The sequence below is a fragment of the Zeus faber genome (genome assembly GCF_960531495.2).
Source record: "Zeus faber genome assembly, chromosome: 5".
Lineage (NCBI taxonomy): Eukaryota > Metazoa > Chordata > Actinopteri > Zeiformes > Zeidae > Zeus > Zeus faber.
In genome coordinates, this window is record NC_137192.1 from 19879287 (window position 1) to 19901411 (window position 22125).

Consider the following 22125-nt stretch of genomic DNA (forward strand, 5'->3'; position numbering starts at 1 on the left):
TGGAGCAGACTCATTCAGTGAAAATTTAATTGCACATGAACTTTAGCGAAAATAAACTTAATGAAAGGACGTTGGAAAACTTAAAATACAAATAAAGGAGTCCTCTTGAGCTGAGCTGAGACCAGTCTCAAGACACAATGGTCGGTGTGATCTTTTGAACCCTGGCCAGAGGAGGTGGAGTTGGGCGCCAGCCAGAGGAGGCAGGTTTTGGGCGTCTCCTTTCTTACTGGTTGCTAATTATTTTATTCCTTTCTTTTAATTTCTTTATTTGCAAAAGTCACATAACTCCATACACCTCTAGCCTCAAACCAATAAATGGTTTTAAAACAGAAACTCTTGTGAACATGTGATTCATACATCAGTCATCTTTCAAAATCATTCTATCAGGAACATACATTTTTGACTAATTTACTGTTAGGATGATTTCTAATTACTAACTATTAGAACTATAAAAAAAAACACTACTAACCAACAGGCATCACCCTCGATCTCATTATACAATACACATGAACATTGTTATCCTGGTGGTTACAGCGATTGTCTGTCTATCTGTCCAGCGATTTCTATCTGTTGGTCACTAAATTTCAATGTGGCTACCTGAAATATAAACACATTTAGATGGTATTCTTGTAGCTTTGTTGTTTTGCATCATACAGTGATGGAAGTTAGATTTTTTTTCATAGAAACATCTGCAGAAATAATGTTACTTCACTTACTGATTGATTTGACATTGGTTCCCATTAATTCATACTTCTTACACAAAGAAGAAATTGCAGATACAAATTATTCAGGAACATGGATTGCTATTTATGGCCTGGTCTAGAAGACAAGGAATCTCAGTGTGAGTCCTAGAACGAAAGAATGTGGGTCTACGTGTGAAAGAGAAAGGGGATTTGTTGATCAGGTCTCAGCCGAGACAACGAAACAGGTAATTCCATCTTCACGTCTGCCTTCGTTCAGTCCTTGCAGGTGAGGGTCCACGTCTCTGCCTGGGGAGCCTCCCAATTGAAGCCATTATTATTTGTGAATGAAGAAAAGTGTAAGAGATTCTGTGACCTCACGAGGGTTCGTCTCCCCGCCCCCCGTCCCCATCCCTGTATAGTATCAAAGTGTCTGGGTATCTAATTTAATGAACTCAGAAACCTGACTAGGGTTGTCCTGTTACTATATATATATATATATATATATATATGTATGTATAAACACACCTGTACTGCAGAGCGCTGTTCGCACGCGCACCCTTCCCATAATGCACCAGGAAGGGCCATGTGCAACTTCTATCCCTCCGCCACGCTTTCACTCCTCTTTTCACGGATGCATTTGTCAGCCCGTCACATCCAATCTGTCACTTCTCCTCCTCCTTCCCTCCATCACGGCCCGGCTGCACACGCTGTCACGGGGCCATGATCAAACAGATGAAACAGATGAAAAAGCACCTTTTTGTTCCCCCATGCAGCTAAACCCTCCATTTTACTCTTTTTTTTTGTTTTTTTGTTTGTTTTTATTTCATTTTCTCGCATTTAACCGAAACATTTTGCTTTTATGTGAACGACTGTCATCGGATCACCTTAAACACAGCACACGCCTCCTGTGGAATGCTTTTGTAATGAAGGCGAAGTTGAGGCCAAGGAAGTTGAGTCATGACAAATGGGGAAAAACACAAATACAAGTGCAAAGCAGATGTAGCAGAACTGAATTTATTTTGGGAAATCAGTCTCGACCTATCGGATTTTAAAACTACTCAAGTTGTAAATTGTACTGAATGCCAGCCAAAAATATTTATTATACAAAATATTTATATTTGGCTGCAATACAGGTACTCCTCACTTAACATTACATTACATTACATTTAGTCATTTGGCAGACGCTTTTATCCAAAGCGACTTACAAGGGAGAATAACATTCAGCTACATTCGGACATTCAGCTACATTAAAGACCGAGTTCTGTTCCTAGGACCAGGTTGTTAAGCGAATTGGTCGTTAAGGAGGGCCCGTGTAATTTCACGGTAAGGGGGCATGGCTGATATATATAGTGTATATATATAGTATTATAGTATATATAATAAATATAGTGTTATTTCACAGTGAGGGCGCATGGCCATTGCGAACGCTAGTGTAGTGAATACTGACAGACTGCAGGAACGAGACTGAGACTGAGAACGGTGATGAGATGAGACATACACATACACATACACAGACATACACATACAATATACAGTGTATATAGTATATATAGTGTATATAGTAAATATTGTATACAGTATATAGTGTATATAGTGTATTCAGTATATATAGTGTATATGTAGTGTATATAGTATATATAGTGTATATAGTATATAGAGGTTGATGCGCGATGAGATGCTTGACGCTGAGACGCCACGGTATTGTACACAGCGTACAATACAGACTGGTTAGAGAGCTGGTCCTTAGTCCAAACGGTTGTTGAACAGGTAGGTTGTTAAGTGAGGAGTACCTGTATTTACATTTTCAGGTTATATTTACTAATCTATACACACACACACACACACACACACATATATATATATATATAAACACACACACACACACACACACACACACACACACACACACACTCACATATATACTGTGTATATATATATATATATATATATATATGTGTGTGTGTGTGTGTGTGTGTGTGTGTGTGTGTGTGTGTGTGTGTGTGTGTGTGTGTGTGTGTGTGTGTGTGTGTATGTGTGTGTGTATATGATATATATTTTTTTAATGTTTAAATGTATTGTTTTTTATACATATATGTTGTGTTGTCCTGTAATGACGGTGAGTCAAAGCCACGAATTCTCCATTGAACCAATATTGGTTTGGAGTGAACTCCAAAGGCACCCCAGCATCACTTATTCATCAAGGTTTTAAAAGCTCCAACAAAACACTGAAAAATGGTTCATGTAGAAATATGAGTAGGGATGGAGCCCCCATACAATATTATATGAGCCGATTGCTGGCGCTTTCCGTGTTGTGGAATCTGTGTGATATTCAAACAAATAAAACAACAGGGTTGAGAACTGTGCATTTGGTGTATGACACCGAAATTCGTTGTAGAAAAATGGTGACCTCAGGTTTAGTAAGTGTAATAACAGTGTAATAACATTGTAAAGCTGTAATAACTGTACTACCATCATATTAACTCATCCATTATCATACCTGTATTAATGTATATATATTTATTCATCCTGTACAGAATATTACTTTATACCCACAGTCCGACTTTCGCAACCATACTTGACCTTTGGCCCCTGCTATTGCCTTTGTATATTCTGTGTTTTAAATTTTTGGTATTGTCTTTTTCTATCTAAAATTTATATTTGCAGTATTTCTAATATGTGTAATATTTAAAATAATAATAATTAAATATTTGTCTCTTTTTTGGGGGGGGTGTTTTTCTATATTTGGCTATTTTCTGTATATTTTATTTCTAGTTGTCTGTGCACCAACGCACCAATCTCACCACGACAAATCCTTTTTATACGTAAATAATGTATATGACTAAACCGATTTGGATTCAGATTCTTGTTCATACCATATTCAGATATTTGTTGTTGTATTTTGTCAAGATTTCTGCCTGTTAAGGGAATCAAGGCACGCCTTTTCTTATTTTTGAAATATATGTACAGTTTTGACTTTATGTCATTTTTCACTTTTTTTCCTTTTTGCTTTTCCATTTCCCATGCCATTATGGTCACTTTAATTTAGAGAGAGAGGGAGAGAGAGAGAGAGAGAGAGAGAGAGAGAGAGAGGGATAGAGAGAGAGAGAGAGCGATACTGTAGATGGATAGATACTGTAGATATTCAAGAGATTTATTTGTCACATTCATATTCAGTACGTTCATTCATACAGTATATGCAATGAAATGTCTTAAGAAAGAAAAAAGATAAGATAAGATTTAGATAGATACTGTAGATTGATGGATGGATGGATGGATAGATTAATCTAGTTTAGTCTCATTTGTATCTGCATACATATATATCATATTACAGTCCAAACTTCAAATACTTGGTACGTGTGTCTCTGTCTCCATTTCCCCTCATGTTTCCATTCAATGTCGTCCACCAGAACAAATGGTTCCACTGTGGATCGTGTCCCTACACGTACGGTAGAGGTGGTTTTACCTAATGCAGATATGGAAACCGTGCTGCTCATATACATAATGCAAAAGGACAACGTCAAGTGTGCAGGCGCTTCCCGCTAATACAAAACATGAAGCTTGTTCTACATGTGCCAGGACGCCAGCAGCAGGAGATGGACGGCTGCTGTACTAAGCATGCACAGCGCTCTGCTGGAGCATCTGGGATTATATTAGATATAAGCAACGCACCCTTCCTCCCTAAATGCTGCGCTGCATGTGTTCTCTCTCTCCCTGATTCCCATTTAGCATGAATGTTAGATGATCATCAGGAATCCACTGGACTGTAACGATTGAGCTGAGGGTTTGAGCTTGGACTTGCTATTTCGTTTTTGGTTATTCTTGTTTCTTATTTTTTGGGGAGGGTTGGGTTATTTTGTTCATTCATTTATTTTGGTTAGTAGGTTCATCTTTTGGTACATTTTTAGGTTTATATTCATTGTCTAACATTAAGTTGCCAAGTCTGTATTGTTCATTGTTTATTTCTAGGCTTTTTGTTCATTGTTACGTTTATTTTTTATAGGTTATTGTTAATTTTTTGTTAATTGTATTCTATCCCGTAATTAATTCTTAGGATGGCATATTGCCATTTTCTATTTAAATTTTTTCTTCTGATAACTTCGTTATTCTTACTTTAATTATAGCCTATTTTGATGTGAGCTGCTCCAGCCATCTATCCATTCATCCACCTACCTATCCATCCCACACACAAACGATTATTATCCTCGATTATTATCTGTTCATATTGTGCCCCATATTAAAGGGAAAAAAAGTGCAATAACACTTCAGAAAAACATTTTTTATTTCATCTTGTGGAGCAAATGGAAAACAACTTCACTGTCAAGTGTGCAATTATCACGAATTCCGACTCAGTCCGCCTCGCGGAAATCAGATTGCACTCGACCCCCTCTATGACAATAAAGAAAGAAAAAATATAAAAAGGTAGAGCCACGACCCACTCTCATAAGGAGGAGTTTAAATTATTCCCATTGCATGATCATTTTAAAAGCAGAGCTCCTTAACGAAAAAATATGTTGTTTTTTTTCCCACCCAGACAACACGGCGGGCATTAAGACCCAGCGCTCGGGGTTCAACCGCCACGAGAAGAACGTCTACTTCCTGCCAATCCTGGTGGTGGACAGCGGGCCGCCGTCCCTCAGCTCCACCGGGACGCTCACCATCCACGTGTGCGGCTGCGACGCAGGTGAAAAAAAAAAACAAAAAACAAAAAAACACAATCGCCCCCTTCATCTTGCTCCTCATCCTCAGTAGAAGGGTTTTATAGAAAAATATATGACGGTTGAGTCTGTCAACGTTTCTCTTAAATACAACTTCTGCGAAAAGACAATAACAGTGAAAATCGAAAAGGGACAAATTTTATATTGTTTCAAGGTGAGCACCGGCGGGATTGGAAAGACGCCCCCAAAAGTCTAAAGTTGATCTCGTTATAACACCCCACAAAGGTGTACAAAGTCCAACTGAGAAGAGGCCACAGAAGAGGTTCTCCCCCTCCCAGGATGACCAGGCTGCAGTGAATGCTGAGTGGGCAACAATAATAATAATAATAATAATAATTATTATTATTATTCTTATATAATATGACAAATCACAGGATCTTGACTTGGGGCTTGGTTAGGCTTGTCGTTTCAATGTGACGTTTGCGATGGGATGCCCCCGGATGGAATCGCGGGGCCGGGCGTCCTGACTTGACTCGAATGCGAGCTGGGATCCGGTCTCAAATTTTAAAATCTCTTTGTGGTGAGATGGTGCCGGGTGCGATGGAAACCGTTTTTTTATTTGGATATCTGAAGATTAGATTTACTGCGTCTGTGCACAGTCGGTGACTTTCCACTGAGTTGTGTTTGGGGGCGTGGTCAGTGGGGTGAGATGGGCGTGGTCACCTTGAAACGGCAAGTGTAACCGAGCCCCAACATGTGCACGTTTTTCCTTGCATCGGGTGGTTTTAACAGGATGGTCTTTGACTTTCGGTGCTCATGTTTATTTTTATTTTTATTTTTCCACTCCCGGGCTTCCCTGTGAGTGGAGAGGGAGAAGGATTTAGATGTCCCGTTGACGTCTGGTGGCAACCTTCTGGGGAACAAAGACACGTGTGAAGGAAGTTCCTCCTCCTCATCCTCCTCTGTTTCGATTCAGGTTTCGGCGTCTACGCTGTTAAATGGAAATCCATTATTGCGCGTTGAAAAGGCCAGAGGCGAAATGGCGTCAAAGTTCATAACGGTGAAGCCTAGCTAGCTAGCGCCATCGCCCTGCTCATAACGAAACGAGGGCTCAGATGGATTATCGCCACTTTGCCGTATTAAAGGCGGCTTTAGCGATTTGAACGTTTGGATATGTTCCCGGGCCTGGAGGACCGCTAACCGTTCTCATGCTAACGTGCTAATGCTTCTGCTTCCAACGCAGAGGGAGCGATCCAGTCGTGCAACGCCACGGCCTACGTGATGAGCACCGCCCTCAGCCCCAGGGCGCTCATAGCCCTGCTCGTCTGCCTGCTCATCCTCATAGGTAAGGGTTGAAAGGATGGATGGAGAGATGAGTGAGACAGGTGGATGGATGGATGAGTTAGACAGACAGATGGATGGATGGATGGATGAATTACAGTAGACAGGTGGATGGGTGTTTTGGATGAGTTAGATGGATGGATGGATGGATGGGTGGATGGGTGGATGAGTTTGACAGATGAATGGATGGATGAGTTGGACAGGTGGATGGGTGGATGGATGATTCAGACAGATGGATGGATGGATGGATGAGTTACACATATGGATGGATGCTTTCCAAAGAATCATTGCGTTAGACAGGTGGATGGATGGATGGATGGATGGATGGATAGATGAGTGAGACGGGTAGATGGATGGATGACTTAGACAGATGGTTGGATGAGTAAGACAGATGGGTGGATGGATGAGTTACAATAGACAGGTGTATGGCTGGATGGATGGATGGATGGATGGATGGATGGAGGGATGGGTGGATGGAGGGATGGAGGGATGGATGGATGGATGGATGGATGGATGGATGGATGGATGCTTTCCAAAGAATCAAGTTGATCAATCAGCCGCAAGTGGCTGCAGACTCAGCAACTCGAGCAATTTATGTCGCTGAGTGTTTTCTTGAAGTGATCGACCACATTTGATCGAGACCTTCGGACGTAAAACGTTAAAATTGCGTGTGCAGTAGCGGGGGGTGGGGGGACAAATGTAATAAAAAATACATGCATTTTTCATCTCAGCCTTTCAGACTTTTTTTGGGGGGGGGGGGGGGGGGGGGGCTTTTATGAGAGGGGAGCTTTTGTTTGAGTGGGGGTAAATATGATTTTCGATGTAGGTTTGAATGGTGTAGAGCCACTTTATTCAGCAGAGCGCCACCGGAGATGGGGAGAATGGAGTGAATGGGGGAGGATGAGAGAGAGGGAGGGGGAGGAAAAAAAGCTGCCTCAGCACTGGTATCCCTGCGGAGGAGCCAAGGCTTGGAATAGACGAGGAGCTTTTCAGACATTCTCTGATACCGGCTGATACACACACACACACACACACACACACACACACACACATAGAGACATATAAACATACACATGCACATACACACACACACAGAGACATATACAACACACATGCACAGGCACATACAGTATACCTACATAGAGACATATACTGTAAACACACGCATGGACAGGCACACACACACACACACACACACACACACACACACACACAGACATATACACATGCACAGGCACACAGATACACACATAGAGACATATACACACACTCATGCACAGGCACACACACACACACAACACACACACACACACACACACACATACACATAGAGACATATACACACACTCATGCACAGGCACACACACACACACACACATACACATAGAGACATATACACACACACATGCACAGGCACACAGACACGCGCACACATAAAGACATATACACGTGCACCTGCACAACCTCTCAGGCGAAGATGGTTCCTTTCTATTGTCATCTCTCAAAGTTTTATGAGCTCCGCACTTTTCTACCATTTGTTTTGGGGTTTTTTTTCCAGGCAGTGAAAAGAGAGATGAGCTGTCTGGATGTTTTGTCTCCTCACTTTGGATTTTTTTCCAAAAACAACAATTTTATTTTATTTATTTTCTCATCTATAAATAGGGGTTGTAACAAGGGTGAGCCAAAGCCACGTCTCCATTGAACCAATATTGGTTTGGAGTGAACTCCAAAGGCACCACAGCATCACTTATTCATCAAGGTTTTAAAAGCTCCAACAAAACACTGAAAAATGGTTCATGTAGAAATGTGAGTAGGGACGGAGCCGCCATAAAATATTGTATTACATATTATATTAGCCGAGCGCTGGCAGTTTCCGTGCTGTAGGATCTGTGTGATATCCACACAAACTAAACAACAGGGTTGAGAACGGTGTATTTGGTGTATGAAACAGAAATACTTTGTAGAAAAATGGTGACATCAGGTTTAGTAAGTAATAACAGTGTAATAACATTGTATACACTGTAATGACTGTACTACCATAATAATAACTCATCCATTATCATAATCCGTGTTAATGTGTATATATATATATATGTAATAATCCTGTACAGAATATCAATCTTTATACATTTTTTATGCACACGGTCCTACTATCGCAACCGAATTTGAAACTTAGCACCAGCTGTTGCCTTTTAATTTAATTTAATTTATCCTGTGCATAGAATCACATTTTGTGCATTTTGTGTATTTTTATATATTTGGCTTTTTTGTTATTTTAATATTTGGATATTTATTTATTTATTCTTTTGGGGGAGGGGGTTTCTATATTGGGCCATGTATATTCTATCAGACAGTTGTGTTTTTTTATTCTCATCCAAATATTCATAACATTTGTTGTTTTTTGTCAAGAGTTCTGCGGGTTAAGGAAATCAAAGCGATTGGATTTTGGTGAGTGTGCGATGTCTGGAGCAGCAGCCATCTCTCTGATTAATTGTGATCGGTAGAATCGGTGGAGACTGTGGGGCAGCTCATCTGGCCGGTGAGCGACGGGCTAACTGGGGGTCCCCGGGCCCCACCGGTCCTCATGTGGACAGTACCTAATATGTGTGGAACTAGGGGGCTGCAAGGGGCTGGGCCCCAGGGAATGAAGACAGACAGCTGCACGCTAACAGCTAACAGCTATCTGGTGGTGATAATAGGAAAGGCTCAACGCAGAGAGACGCAGTGGTGACTGTGTTAACAACAGCATCCACTGCACGGCCCACCACACACACACACACACACACACACACACACACACACACACACAGACACTAACTCTAGTGTAAACTAGTGATAAAAAAGTATTTTAGGAGATTTGGCTCTTTACAAGTGACTCTGTAAAATCAATTTGTCAAATTTTGGACCCTTCATTCGTTAGATTCAGTTGGAATTCATTTTGTTGGAATGCAAAAAGTAAATCAGTAACATTCAATATGAATTATGTCAAATGCCTTCAGCTATTCTTCACATAAATTTCATCCTCAGTCGTTGTTTTCTGTTCGCAAATGGAAGATTCTCTCTCTTTCCCGCCCACTCCCTGAGCTTGTTGGGCTGCGAGGCTTGCGAGGCGCGTGCGTGATTCGATGCAAACGGCTGTTTTCATTCATGCATCGAGACCTGTGACTCGGTTCAACATCTGTGTCCCGATGCAGTCGCCGAGTCGCGAAAGAACGACTCTTTTGGCCGAGTGACTCCCAGCTCTGTGGTCACTTCAAAGATCTGTTCAATGCCAACGAATCCGTCATGAGTCTGGCACCCCTAGGGGCCAACAACTCTCTGTAAAATTGCATGTGATGCACACACACCCCTCCGAGCTTGGGTCTCTCTCTCCCTCTCTCTCACCGCCCCCGCCCCTTTTTTTCGATTATATTAATTGTTTGGGATGATGAGAAAAATTTGAAAAAATAAAATAAACAAATGTCTGCCTAATAACCCTACAAATAAACGGCCCCTCCATTCCATCAGTTGGGTTAAGGGCCCGCACGTGACGTGTTGTGATGAATCCATCCATCCCAGCCCAGTGCAGCATCTGCACTCTTCCCTTCCAATTACCTTCCATCTGCCGTGATCAAGCCCTGAGCCACTGCAGCCAGCACTGCCCAAGGGTAAATTAACCGTCTTGTCAGGAGCACTATCGAAAACAGCTGTACGCACGGGGCGCCGGCGTGGGTCTGCGTAGGTGGCTGCTCTGCTCATGCTGTAATGTAGGTTACAACACATGACTCTGTGTTGCAGGTTCCACAGAGGCCGGTTCCGCTGTTTGTGCCAATCCAAACAGATTGCTGTGTTTCACAGTTCAGATGTCTGCATAGATCAGTGTTTCTCAAACCTCTTTTTTTGGCTGCCACAGCACAATATTTACGATGAAATATTCCAAGGGGACACCGCCGTCTGTGGTGAAGGAGAGGACGGCCCCGTGAACCACGAAACGTTGCACACGTAGAATGCGTAGAACTGTGCTTGTTTTTATTATTATGGCTCGCTAATAGTCAGTTATGCAAGACTTGTGAACGATTCGTTCTTCGCGAACAAAACGTTCAAAGGGCTCGGGAGTCACTCCGACAAACGAATCTTCGAGTCACAAACTGAAAATAATGACTGAGGACTAATTTCAAGTCCAAGGCAAGAAAAAGTCAAAGCATTTAGCATTATAATGCATATTGAATGTTACTGATTTATCCTTTGACAAAAATAATAGACAATAGAAAAAGAATGAAATAACTCCCATAATCCCCTGTAGGAGAGAGGGACAATAAAAAAACAAAACAAAACATGTCTTTGTTGTTAGCCAACAAAAAACAAAAAACAATGTTATTACCGACAAAGTTGGCCCCAAACTTCATTATGAGGTGTTTTTGCGGAGCAGCTGATCAGTATGTACGGCAGAGTTCAGCGGCTTCAATCGCTCCGAGTCAAAGCACTTTGCGGTGAAATGAGAGTAATTGTCTTAGCGCCCGCTTGGCATTCAGGAGGCGGAACGTGCACGTTTCAATGATCCCGTGGGAATGAACATCCCTTCTAACAGGGAAATAACAATAAAGGCAATGAATAGAGACACCCGTCTCCCATGGAGCCCCCGTAAACAGTGTGAAAGCAGAAAAGAGCCATTGTACATTATCAGATAATATGTGAACCCCCAGAGCTCAATCTCTCTCCCTCGCTCCACATTCCAGCTCTTTAAAAAACAGGGAATGTACCGTAGGTCGTTTTCTCCCTCCCATATATTTATTCATTCACTTATTCACACGATATAAAGAGCAATTACCGGCCTTTTCAACGAGCCGTTTGTACAGATGAATATGCTCGACACTGGAGACCGGGAATGAACTAACACCGCAAAGAGGAAAACAAAGATGAAAGTTTGTGGGGGGGGGGTCTTTTTTTGGAGGCGCACCACGGACTTGTAGGATCCCCCTCGGCGGAGACTGAGCTCTGTGCCGGGGTTTCCCAACGTGGGCTCGGGGGACCGCACGGGACTCAGTGGAGGCCCAACCGACAACACAAGGCTTTCACGAACACCGTTCTTTCTTTCTTTCTTTCTGTCTTTCTTTCTTTCTTTCTTTCTTTCTTTCTGTCTTTCTTTATTTCTTTCTTTCTTTCTTTCTGTCTTTCTTTATTTCTTTCTTTCTTTCTTTCGATATACAAATGGCTGGTTTTCAAAGGGGGGCCCGGGGGCCCCGAGGGGGTCCTTCAACAGGCCCCTGGGAGTCCCCGGCAAAATTTGAAAAGTTATACTTCTCCCTTCTTTCATTCACAAGACGTTAGCACCATCAGACAAATGAAGTAATGACTGAATTATAATCATAGTTTCACTTTTATCCCCGTCTATAGTACAGACAGGTATGGAAATTTGGACCAAGTCATACAGTATATAACCAAAAATATAGTGTCAGATCAGCTGAAAATGTGAAACCTACAAAAACAAAAATAGAGAAATGGGAATCCCCAAAAGGATCCAATAGCAGGGAGTTTATAATATATCAGTCTGTATTTCTCTCCTCAGATAAACTCTGCAATTATGTTCAGAGACCTATCGAGGAAACTGACTTCACGACACTCAGCACATCTGAGTGCACGTTTCACCTTAATGTTTTTCTAAAATAACCCCCCTGAAATAATGTTTTTCTTTCTCCTACAAATTGAAATAGCATCCGCAATTATTTGTTGGACTGTCATGTTGAACAAACCAGATTGCACCTATTACCGTCTTCAGGGGGGAATGCGAGCGGCTTTGATCAGAATTACGGAGTAAAATGTGGAGGGCCGGCCCCCCGCTGCCTGCGCACAATGCTACAGGAGCTAATGCTGTCACAGCACTAATGGGAATAGCGACAGCAAAGTGCGTGGCCGAACCACCACCACGTAGTGTAGAGGAACACACACATGCAGCCGAACGAATTGCTTTGAACCTTAAGTTAGGTATCCCCAACGGACCATGTTTGTACTTATGCTTGATTTCTACCAACACTGTTTGTCTGGCTGGGTACACTTAAAGACATGGCCCACAAAGACATGCAATTTCTCATTAAACAGGGCATTGAATCAACAATTTTCCTAAAGAGTTTTACCACCGTGCACCGAAGTGCTAGCGCTTTAAATCTTTTTCAACTGGAGCGCAGTGTTGGAGCCAATCGTGGATTCTCTCACATCACCTCTCCAACCACTAGCCCCCTGAACTGTAAACAGAGTTGCCAGATCAGGGGCAGACAGTGTCGCAGGAGTTAGAGCAGGTCGGCCAGTAATCAGAGTAATCCAAGGGTTCCTGGTTCGAATCCCCGGCTCCTCCTGGCAGCATGTGGAAGTGTCCTCGAGCAAGAAACTGAACCCCTAACTGCTCTCGATGAGCAGGTATGCGCCTTGCACGGCTGCCGCCACCATCTATCTGAATGTGTGTGTGAATGGGTGAATGTGAGGCACGTATTGTGAAGCGCTTTGAGAAGTCGCAAGATTAGAAAGCATTGTATAAAATGCAGTCCATTTACCAGATCCTGCCCCTAGGAAACCTGCAAAAGTTCAGGAAGGAAGTAGGAACATTTCATCTCTGTCCCTAATCATTAGAGATTTGAATCACTTGCAACAAATCCATGTGTTCTTGCACTCCCATCTCCACCTGTATCAGTAGAGGTGCCTGGAGAAGTGGCTATACTCTTAATTTTTGCCCAAAAATGTTTATTCAAGCGGCCCAGTAAAGGATAACCCAGTGCAGTGCAAACAGTAAGCTGAAGGAGCATCCAGAAATGAGCGGTGTTGCAGCACCCTCAGCACCTCACTTCCCGTGCCTATGGGAACATGTGCACGGACCGCCTCTCATGATTTGGCTATTGCAAGACACGACTGAATGATGCGCATAAGATGGCATTTAGACATGGCTATATGCAATGCAGACTGAAAAAGAAGTAGGTATATGCCATTTCCCTGCGTATTCCCTGCACTACACCACACCACTGAGTATCAGGTCCCATCTCCACCAGAATCAGCAAACATCACTGGCAGTATTTAGTCAGTGGTTCCCTCTTAGCCACAGCAGTATTATTTCAACACTCTTTCCGGTGTACATCACTTCTCACTCATGCTGGGGTTATTCTACGTCCATCATGGTTGAGGTTAAATTGCAGCTTTAAAGCATTATTTGCTACTGCTTGGGAAACTGGTGCCAGATCCAAGCGTCTTCTTGCCAATCTGGGATGGCTGGCAAGATTGTGCACTTTGTGCACGCCCAGCAGTTCCGAAAACAAAAATATACTGTTTCTCATAGCAATAGATGTTTGTTTTTTTTACTCAATTGTAGCTGGATGCTTAAGAAATATGCTCAAATTTGATATGGCATGCAATTTTCAATTTGTGAAGTGAACTTTTGAGTTTCCCTTTAAAGTGAAAATCAATACTAGTACGGCCTTACAAGACCTTGACTTTCATGTGTTGCTAAACGAATTTTTTCAACACATTACTTTATAATAATCCTGCAATACTTCATAAACAGTTTGTATACTGCATCTTTGCTTAGCTTAAAAAAATTATAAATAATAATAATGAAAAAATTAACAAATGTATTATTATTATTATTATTATTATTATTGTTATTGTTATTGTTATTGTTATTATTATTATTATTATTATTATTATTATTATTATTATTTTATTTTAAATAATTATAATGTGTTAATATTATAATGAATTAAATTACTCACATGTATTCCCATGTAATACATGCACGTACAATTGGCTGGCAATTATCTCTGTAATTATGTTTATAGCTGTTTGTAATGGGCATTATTTATTATAATTATCCACTAAGTGTACAACAGCCATCTGCTTCCCTGCTTGTCTGCGTATTCTGCAAAAAAATTATATCACCGTCACCGCTGTGCATTATTCCAGTTTCCCACGGTTACCATAATAACAGATATGCACCCGTGTTATGGTTTGATTGTTGTTATTGGAAGTGACGTGTGATGTTGTCAAACTGCAGACGAACCTTGTTGATCTGTCAGAGCAGAAAAGGGGTGGATCCCCAGAGGAGTAGCGATGAAGGCCATACCAGACTTGTCTGATCTGAAACGTAGGCAGTAATTAAAATAACTGTGCTGGGATTAAATGCTCATTTATTCATCTGGATCACTGTCTTTGTTTTCCTCCTGTCTCATTAGTCCATTTAGTGATCAATCTTGATTGTTTCCCTTTTCTAATCAACACATAACTCAAGATAGCAAGCCATATCCCTCCATAATTGTTCTGTTTCTCAAAGTCTATTTTGTGGCTAAGTATCGAGGGATGAATTGGACTCCTTCATTCCAGAGTGTTGGAATCATATATCTGGACAAGGCAATCGGGCCGTGCAAAATCAATGCTCATGCATTTTTAATGTAAGATTTATTTTGTCTCTGTCCTTAAAAGTGACTCGGTGAGTGGAAGCGAACTTTGTTGTATATAATTGTTTCTTAAATAGGCCCATGTTCCCAGGTGCAGAAATTGGATTATTTTGATTATTCAATGAAATACTTGATTATTAGGACTGATTTATCGTAGATGGACCTTCAGTCTGGTCATATCGATATATTTAGGTAAATTAACTGAATTGTCGTTTATTGGCCTCGATCTTCTCACTGCTGTTGAGCCAGTATCTTCGAAACACGACACTGATTTGATCTCACGACTCCAATGAACGAATTGATCTTTTGACTGATTTTAATTCTCTCCTCCGGTTTTTCTCCACCTTTGCTTTCCTGTCCTTCATTTAGTCCTGGTCCTGCTGATCCTGACACTGAAGCGCCACCGGAAGGCCCATCGCCTGGCGGAGGATGAGGAGGACATGCGGGATAACGTCATCAAGTACAATGACGAGGGCGGCGGCGAGCAGGACACGCAGGCCTACGACATGTCCGCCCTGAGGAACCTCTACGACTTCCCTGAGGCCAAAGGCTCCGACCCGGCGGGCTTGGCAGGACCGGGACATCCGGACCTCCGGCCGCCGCCACAGTGGAACGGCAACGCCAATGTGGGGCCGAACGGGGGGACCGTGGCCTCGACCGTGGCCACGGCCATGTCCGACTTCTCCCTCTTTAAAGGCTACATCCGCAAGAAGGTGGAGCAGGCGGACACCGACCTGTCGGTGCCGCCCTACGACTCCTTCCAGACCTACGCCTTCGAGGGCTGCGGCTCGCCGGCCCTGTCGCTCAGCTCCATCCACACCCTGTCCACCACCTCTGAGGTGGAGCAGGACTTCTCCTACCTCAGCGACTGGGGGCCGCGCTTCAGGCAGCTGGCGGGCTACTATGCCCCGGGGAACCCCGAGGAGGAGGAGCAGGGGGGGTCCTAGCACCTAGCGCAGCTCCTCTTCATCTTCTTCAGTGAGAGAGAGGGAGACCTTTAGACTCCTCTGGCTTCCTCCTCCTCCTAGTACTCCTTCTCTCCATCCTCCTCCCATCCTCTCAGATCATCAAAAGTCAGGACTCTTCTCCATAAGGACAGATCACCTCCTCCTCCTCCTCTCGCTGAAGAAAGAGCCAAGCAGTGTCAGGCTTTGAACTCAACTTTGGTAAAGAACTTTCTTACTTCGGAGAATATATATATATATATATACATATATATATATATATATATATATATATATATATATATTAAACTTTCTACCCTTCCGTTCACATGCTAGCTTTTTATTTTCCTCCGAGTTCCTCTCCTCGGTTTTTCAAGCGCTGAGGTGATGATGTGGGAAAACAAAGAGTTATTCAATCAACTTCCCTAAACAGGCGAAAAACACTGCGAGTAAATTTTCAAAAAGGGGGTACTGCTGGCACACCACAAGCAGCAACATTACCATTTAAATATGTCTTGAGGCGGAATTTTCCTCCCTCTCAAGTCGTAGCTTTTTGCAGCTTTTTGCCGGAGCTCAAAGTGTCTGCACTCTAGCACCGAGCAGGGGGAAGTTGGGGTTTTTCACCCAGCCCTGAAAGAAAAAAGTATTTATTTAAAGAGAGAAAATATTTATGTATTTATTCATTTGTATGTATTTATTTATTTATTTTTACCACGATCAACCTTGTATATGAATGAAGACCGGAGGAAGAAACGCGATGGAAAGACGGAGCGAAATGAACAAATGATCAGGGGATGGAGGACGGAAATAAAAAAAGAGCCCTGGACCATTCAGACTTAAGTTCTAATCTTGGAAAGGAGGGGGGGGGGATATTTTCTACTATTTGTTTGATTGTTTTGTAAAATACACTAGTCGAGACTGGATAGATAAATATAAAAAAAAGGGAAATCTAAGGAGAAGAGACTCGATGAAAAAAGTGCCAATTCAGTCTGAGATGAGTTGGGGTTTGACAAATTAACTTTCCTGTGTTTTGATGATTTATTAAAAAGGCTTTTTTTTTTTCGGACAGTTGGTGTGTTTAGTTACTTTTCTCCTTATCCTCGTGCACAGTCACTTATAAGGTAATGAGGCACAAACCGCAAGAGTGATTTAAGAGTTAAAAAACAAAAAAATAAATTTTCAGACGAATAAAAAGGGATAAAATATTTCCTACCGTTTGGCCGCTGGCCAGTGTCCCTCCCACCGGGAGCCTATGTTTATTCCAGATTTTGTGTGTGTGTGAATGTGTTACTCTGTGTTCTACTCATTTCAGATTCCTCTTTTGAGTCTTTATATTTATCTTTTTGTTTTTGCTTATGATATTTTTGTTTGTTTGGGGTGGGTGGTGGAAGAAAATACTGTTATTTTGTTATTAAACGAGAACAAAATCAACGGGGATATCTGTCGAAAATGTACCCGTGAAACCCACAACCTATTCAATGTTGACGTTAAACTTGCAAATGTATGGAACATAAAAAAAATTAAATCAATAAATATTTCAGTTTCTTTTTCTAAATGACTATTCTCTCACTCAATCGCTTTCACATACTCAATACAAAATTTCACTACTTAATTTTCTGGGTAGGGTGCTAAATCGGCCAACAGAGTAGAACAGCATAATGTGTGTAGCCCTAATTGCTGTTTGTGGGGTGATGTCTAGTGAATAATGAACAAGCTTGCTGGTGTTTACACCACCAGGGGTACATTTTGGAGAATAGGACTCAAAACAAAGCAAACAAAGCGTATGAAAAAAACAAAGAAGATCCCTCCTCCTGAATCCGCCGACGGGGTTCTGCTTCTGCTTTTCATCGTCATGGATCTTCAGGGTCCGCTGCTGAAGTTCTGGACGGTACTATATTCAAGTCCATTTGCTCTCTGATCGAAAATGGGAAATGCAAACGTTTTTTTTACATTGTTGTGTTTTGGTTTTGAGTGTGCGTGTGTGTGTGTGTGTGTGTGTATGTATGTTTTTTACCTGTGCTGTCAGCAGCCAGGGCAGACAACACAGGGCATTTGTACTGCATGCCATTGCATCCAAGGCAGAGCTCATCTGTAATCAAGTGGAGTTTAAATTCAGCACAGCATTTATGTTATACAATTGTGCCCGCAACCAATCAACCCCTACAGAGAACCACCTTACCATGTAGCAACTAAACAACAAATCATGATGCTGGCAGTGTGTGTGTGTGTGTGTGTGTATGTTTGTGTGTGTGCGTGCGTGCGTGCATGTGTGTGATTTGCCCACACGTGTGTGCACCGAATTATTCCCTTATTAAAACTGGTGTATGAGGTCCGAAACGTATCACAATGCTTCCGAGCAGCAGAAATACACGGCCGCAAGAAAACTCTGAGCCCGAAGCACCACAGCCGCAGGAGAACCCCAAACCTTCTTCCTCCACTGGTTGGTTTGACGAGATGATTGAGAATTTAATTTCAATTTCAAGTGCAGACTCACACTCAAGGAAGTAGTATTGACTTTAACTTGAGGTCTAATTCCACCTGCCTGCTATGGTTCTCCATACACTTTGTATCAAACTACTTTTTGCAATGGATTTAGTTGGACTGCATCATGGCTACTTAATCTATACTGCACAACATGCTTTTGTAGGTGCATTTTTGTGTGTATGGTAAGGATCAATCAGAAAAGGAAAGCCAGTGCACAATGTATTCCAGACTATCATTAACTGACTAACTGACTAATGGATGTCAGGACCTACATACATTCATACGTGCATGTTCATATTGTTCATACATGGGGCTGGGACAGATTGTGATTATGTTTCACAAGCTCCCTACGCCTTTAAAATAATCCAAATCAGGACGATGTCGTGAGGACGGACCTGTGTGACTAATCCAATGAAAGTGGAGGTTAAAGAGTAAGTACATCTTCAAGGCGAGAGGGAGAGGTCCCAAGGCTCCTTTTTGGTCACTCTGCTCCTCTTTTCACCCTTATTCATCTTCCTTTATCGTCTCAGCAAAAAGCTATTTTTCATTGATAGCTGCGTGCATGGGACCATATTAATGCGTTGCCATAAATCAGAACATTTTTTTCTCGCAGTACTCCAAGGGCAACATGATGGAACTTCATTCATTATGCGGATGGATGTTTGGTGATTGACAGCGCTCAGGGGGACCAGCCGTCTGCATATTCAATATTTCATATCTAATACCACCCCCTCACTTTTCCAGCACTGTCATGACAGTTGATTAAAGATTTGAGAAAATAAAACATGAATGCTTACAGTACAAATAAAAAATGAATCTCTTACTGACAGCAGATTGGCTTTTATTTTGGAAAAAAAAAATACAAAATAAAAAAATTTAAAAACAGGAATGACTTGCAGCAGAATGGCTGTTAATTTGAAAAGTTTAAGATAAATTTACCTTAAGCATGCTGTGAAAAAAAAACATGATCACACACACATTCAAATGCAGTTTTGGTCAAGTTCATGATTGAGATGCCTAAATGTTTTACAGCCTGGTGACACTTTACAATCAAAAAATATTAATCTTATACTGTACAACAGTACAGTCTTTACAGTATGCCCTATGTTTTCAATTGTCAATCCTTCAGATTGTCTGTGTTGGGTGGATTACAATTCCCAGAATTCCATTGCATTCCTGAGTGGCACCGGCAATTGCATATCGAGGGAGTATGTGCATAACACAAATACATTTAATGCAGTGCACAGAGCATTTTTAGGGCAGGGGCGGAAATCTGAAAAAGAGTACTTTTCACTGGTGAAAGGGGGAGGAGATCCAGAGAGGAGCTGATTATTTTGAACACCAGAAACACCATTTTCTTCAATCTAGCACTCCCAGAGGGACGACAATGGCATTGGCACAGTTGGCATTGTTGTTAAAAGTGGGAGCCCAGGAGGGCTTTGTGGGGCAATGGGTTTAGATGTTGCCTTCCAGTGCTGCTGTCACAGGGTCACTTTCTGACTTTTCTATCCAAGTCACCACATGTTTCTTTAAATCAAATGATTTCTGATTCTGATTCTGATTCTGATCGGAGGAGACAACTTCATGGTTACGCCTTCTGACAAGAAGATTTTTAGGACTTGTGTCTATTTACACCTTTTACAGTCTTAAAAAAGCCCAAAATTGCTTGCCCATGTTTCTGATGTTTTGATTTTAAAAAAGTTTGAATAAGACACTATATTTTTATATGAGTAATGTTCTACTTTCACTTCCATGTGAGTGACAGACCGTTTGACGACTCACTAGAAAAAAAAAAAGCATATATTTATTTTATTTTTTAGCAGTTTTATTTTGAACAGTATGTGTGAAATGTTAAAAATTTGCCCTCAGGCTATAGGCTTTATAACAGCTCACTTGGGAATCAAACACTCAAGCCCATGAACCTCACGCTCTCATCCAGCAGCTTAAACTCTTCATGCCAACCTCTTAAAGGAACCTCTGAGGTGACCTGGATGGATAAAGTAGGGCTTGAACCTATGACAGCAGCGCTGAAAGCCAGCACCTGGGCCCATCATGCCACCAGGTCACCTTTGCAGGGTGCTGGTTTTCAAATTGAACCGTCAAGTCTGCAAACCTGACGCCATCAACCTGAGCCACCAAGTCAGCATCTACTCTAATCATCTGATTAAAGATGGGGCCACATTACACACTTTTGTTCAATCGTGAAAGACAATGAAAAGATTTAGCAGAGCACATTTAAGTATGTGACATTTACAGATTTTCAGTCTGTTCTGCACACCCAAGGAGCCTGTTTAGTCTCATCTCAGAGATGAAATCTGATCAAATTGGGTCTGTGGCGTATGCATGTGTCCCACCACAGCTAAAGCCGCCATCTCAATCGCATGGAGCAGCCAAATAAGTTGAAAAAACCCTTTTTTTAGGAAAATTTGATTTTTCCATGTTCCGTGTTCCTTTGTTTTTTTTTTCTTTATCTCTCAACGTATTTTCAAAACAGAGTTTGATTTATAAATAGTAGAAAAATGTTAAACCCTGGAGTTAAATATTCCTGTTAGATTGCATGGATTAACACACTTCACAGCGCTGAATAACGCCGATCGATCGTTTCCTTCAAAGCGACAGTCCAGGTGAAGATCATTTATCCATATTCCATGTGATGTAAAGTCACAATGTGAAACCATTTTGATAGAATTTAACCTTTAAATCGTACTACTCTCACACACATGGAGCCACATGGAAAAACCCTTCGCGTCACGCACCTATGTCACTTCCATAAACAGACGGTTAAGGTGCAGCACATCTCACTTGTCTGTGAAAACGCTCTCCTCTGTATCATTATGGATAACAGATTTTCTGAGACTCATAATAATGATACTCTACATTTTGTTGTGTTGTCTGACCTGAGCAAATCGTTCTATTTTGTGTGACACCAGGAGGACAATGCCAGCAGGAGACAAGAATGCTGCTGGTGTCCCAGGCCGGGAAGAACCTTCGTTGTTTTTACTTCCCCACCTTTTTCCCGCTCATGATTTAAATAAATGGACTTCAGTTAATTATACCTAAAAAACTCTTACCTCTGAGCGCCATTCCCCGCTGAGGTCAACACCATAAGACTAGGAATGCCACATATGGCATGCCTAGAAAATCCCCCGAAGAAAATTGAGGAAGTGATTGAGATGCTGTTAAAGGGCCAGGCTGAGATACAAGCAGCCATGGCGAGGCTGGACTGTAGGGGGACAGACCCAAGGCGCCCAGGGAGGTATTCAACAAAATGTCTGTTGAAGATGATGTGGAGGCCTCTGGAGGAGTGGGGAGGCATCCTCGCCCCATTTCTAACTGGGGAACCATAGCAGGCTTGCCAGGACCTACCAGCTGCAGAGGCTTACTATTATGGACGACTGAAAACCGCCTTCTTAGCCCGATATGGGTTCAGCCTTTGCGCTTGGGTGCAATGCTTCCATGGCAGTTTGATTCACCACACCTGCCCGGCCCCAACTCGCAGACCTGAGCAACCGGGCCAGGACGTGGCTAGCGGAGGGGATTGGCCCGTCTTTCATGAAGAGGTTGGTTCTGGACTGCTGCATCCGGGCACTATCCGCTGGGGCCAAAA

At 42.1% G+C, this 22125-nt stretch overlaps 1 protein-coding gene across 1 annotated transcript in view; it reads left to right on the top strand.

Moving 5' to 3' along the window:
• cdh22 (cadherin 22) overlaps positions 1-16037 on the top strand; it is a gene marked incomplete at both ends in the record, with an annotated part of 94446 nt that extends 78409 nt beyond the window's left edge. Inside the window, 3 exons of the mRNA XM_080001026.1 lie at positions 5215-5364; positions 6582-6683; positions 15460-16037. Coding sequence (XP_079857152.1) covers positions 5215-5364; positions 6582-6683; positions 15460-16037 — 830 coding nt within the window. The remainder of the gene's footprint in view (positions 1-5214; positions 5365-6581; positions 6684-15459) is intronic.
• Between the last annotated feature and the right edge of the window lie 6088 nt (positions 16038-22125).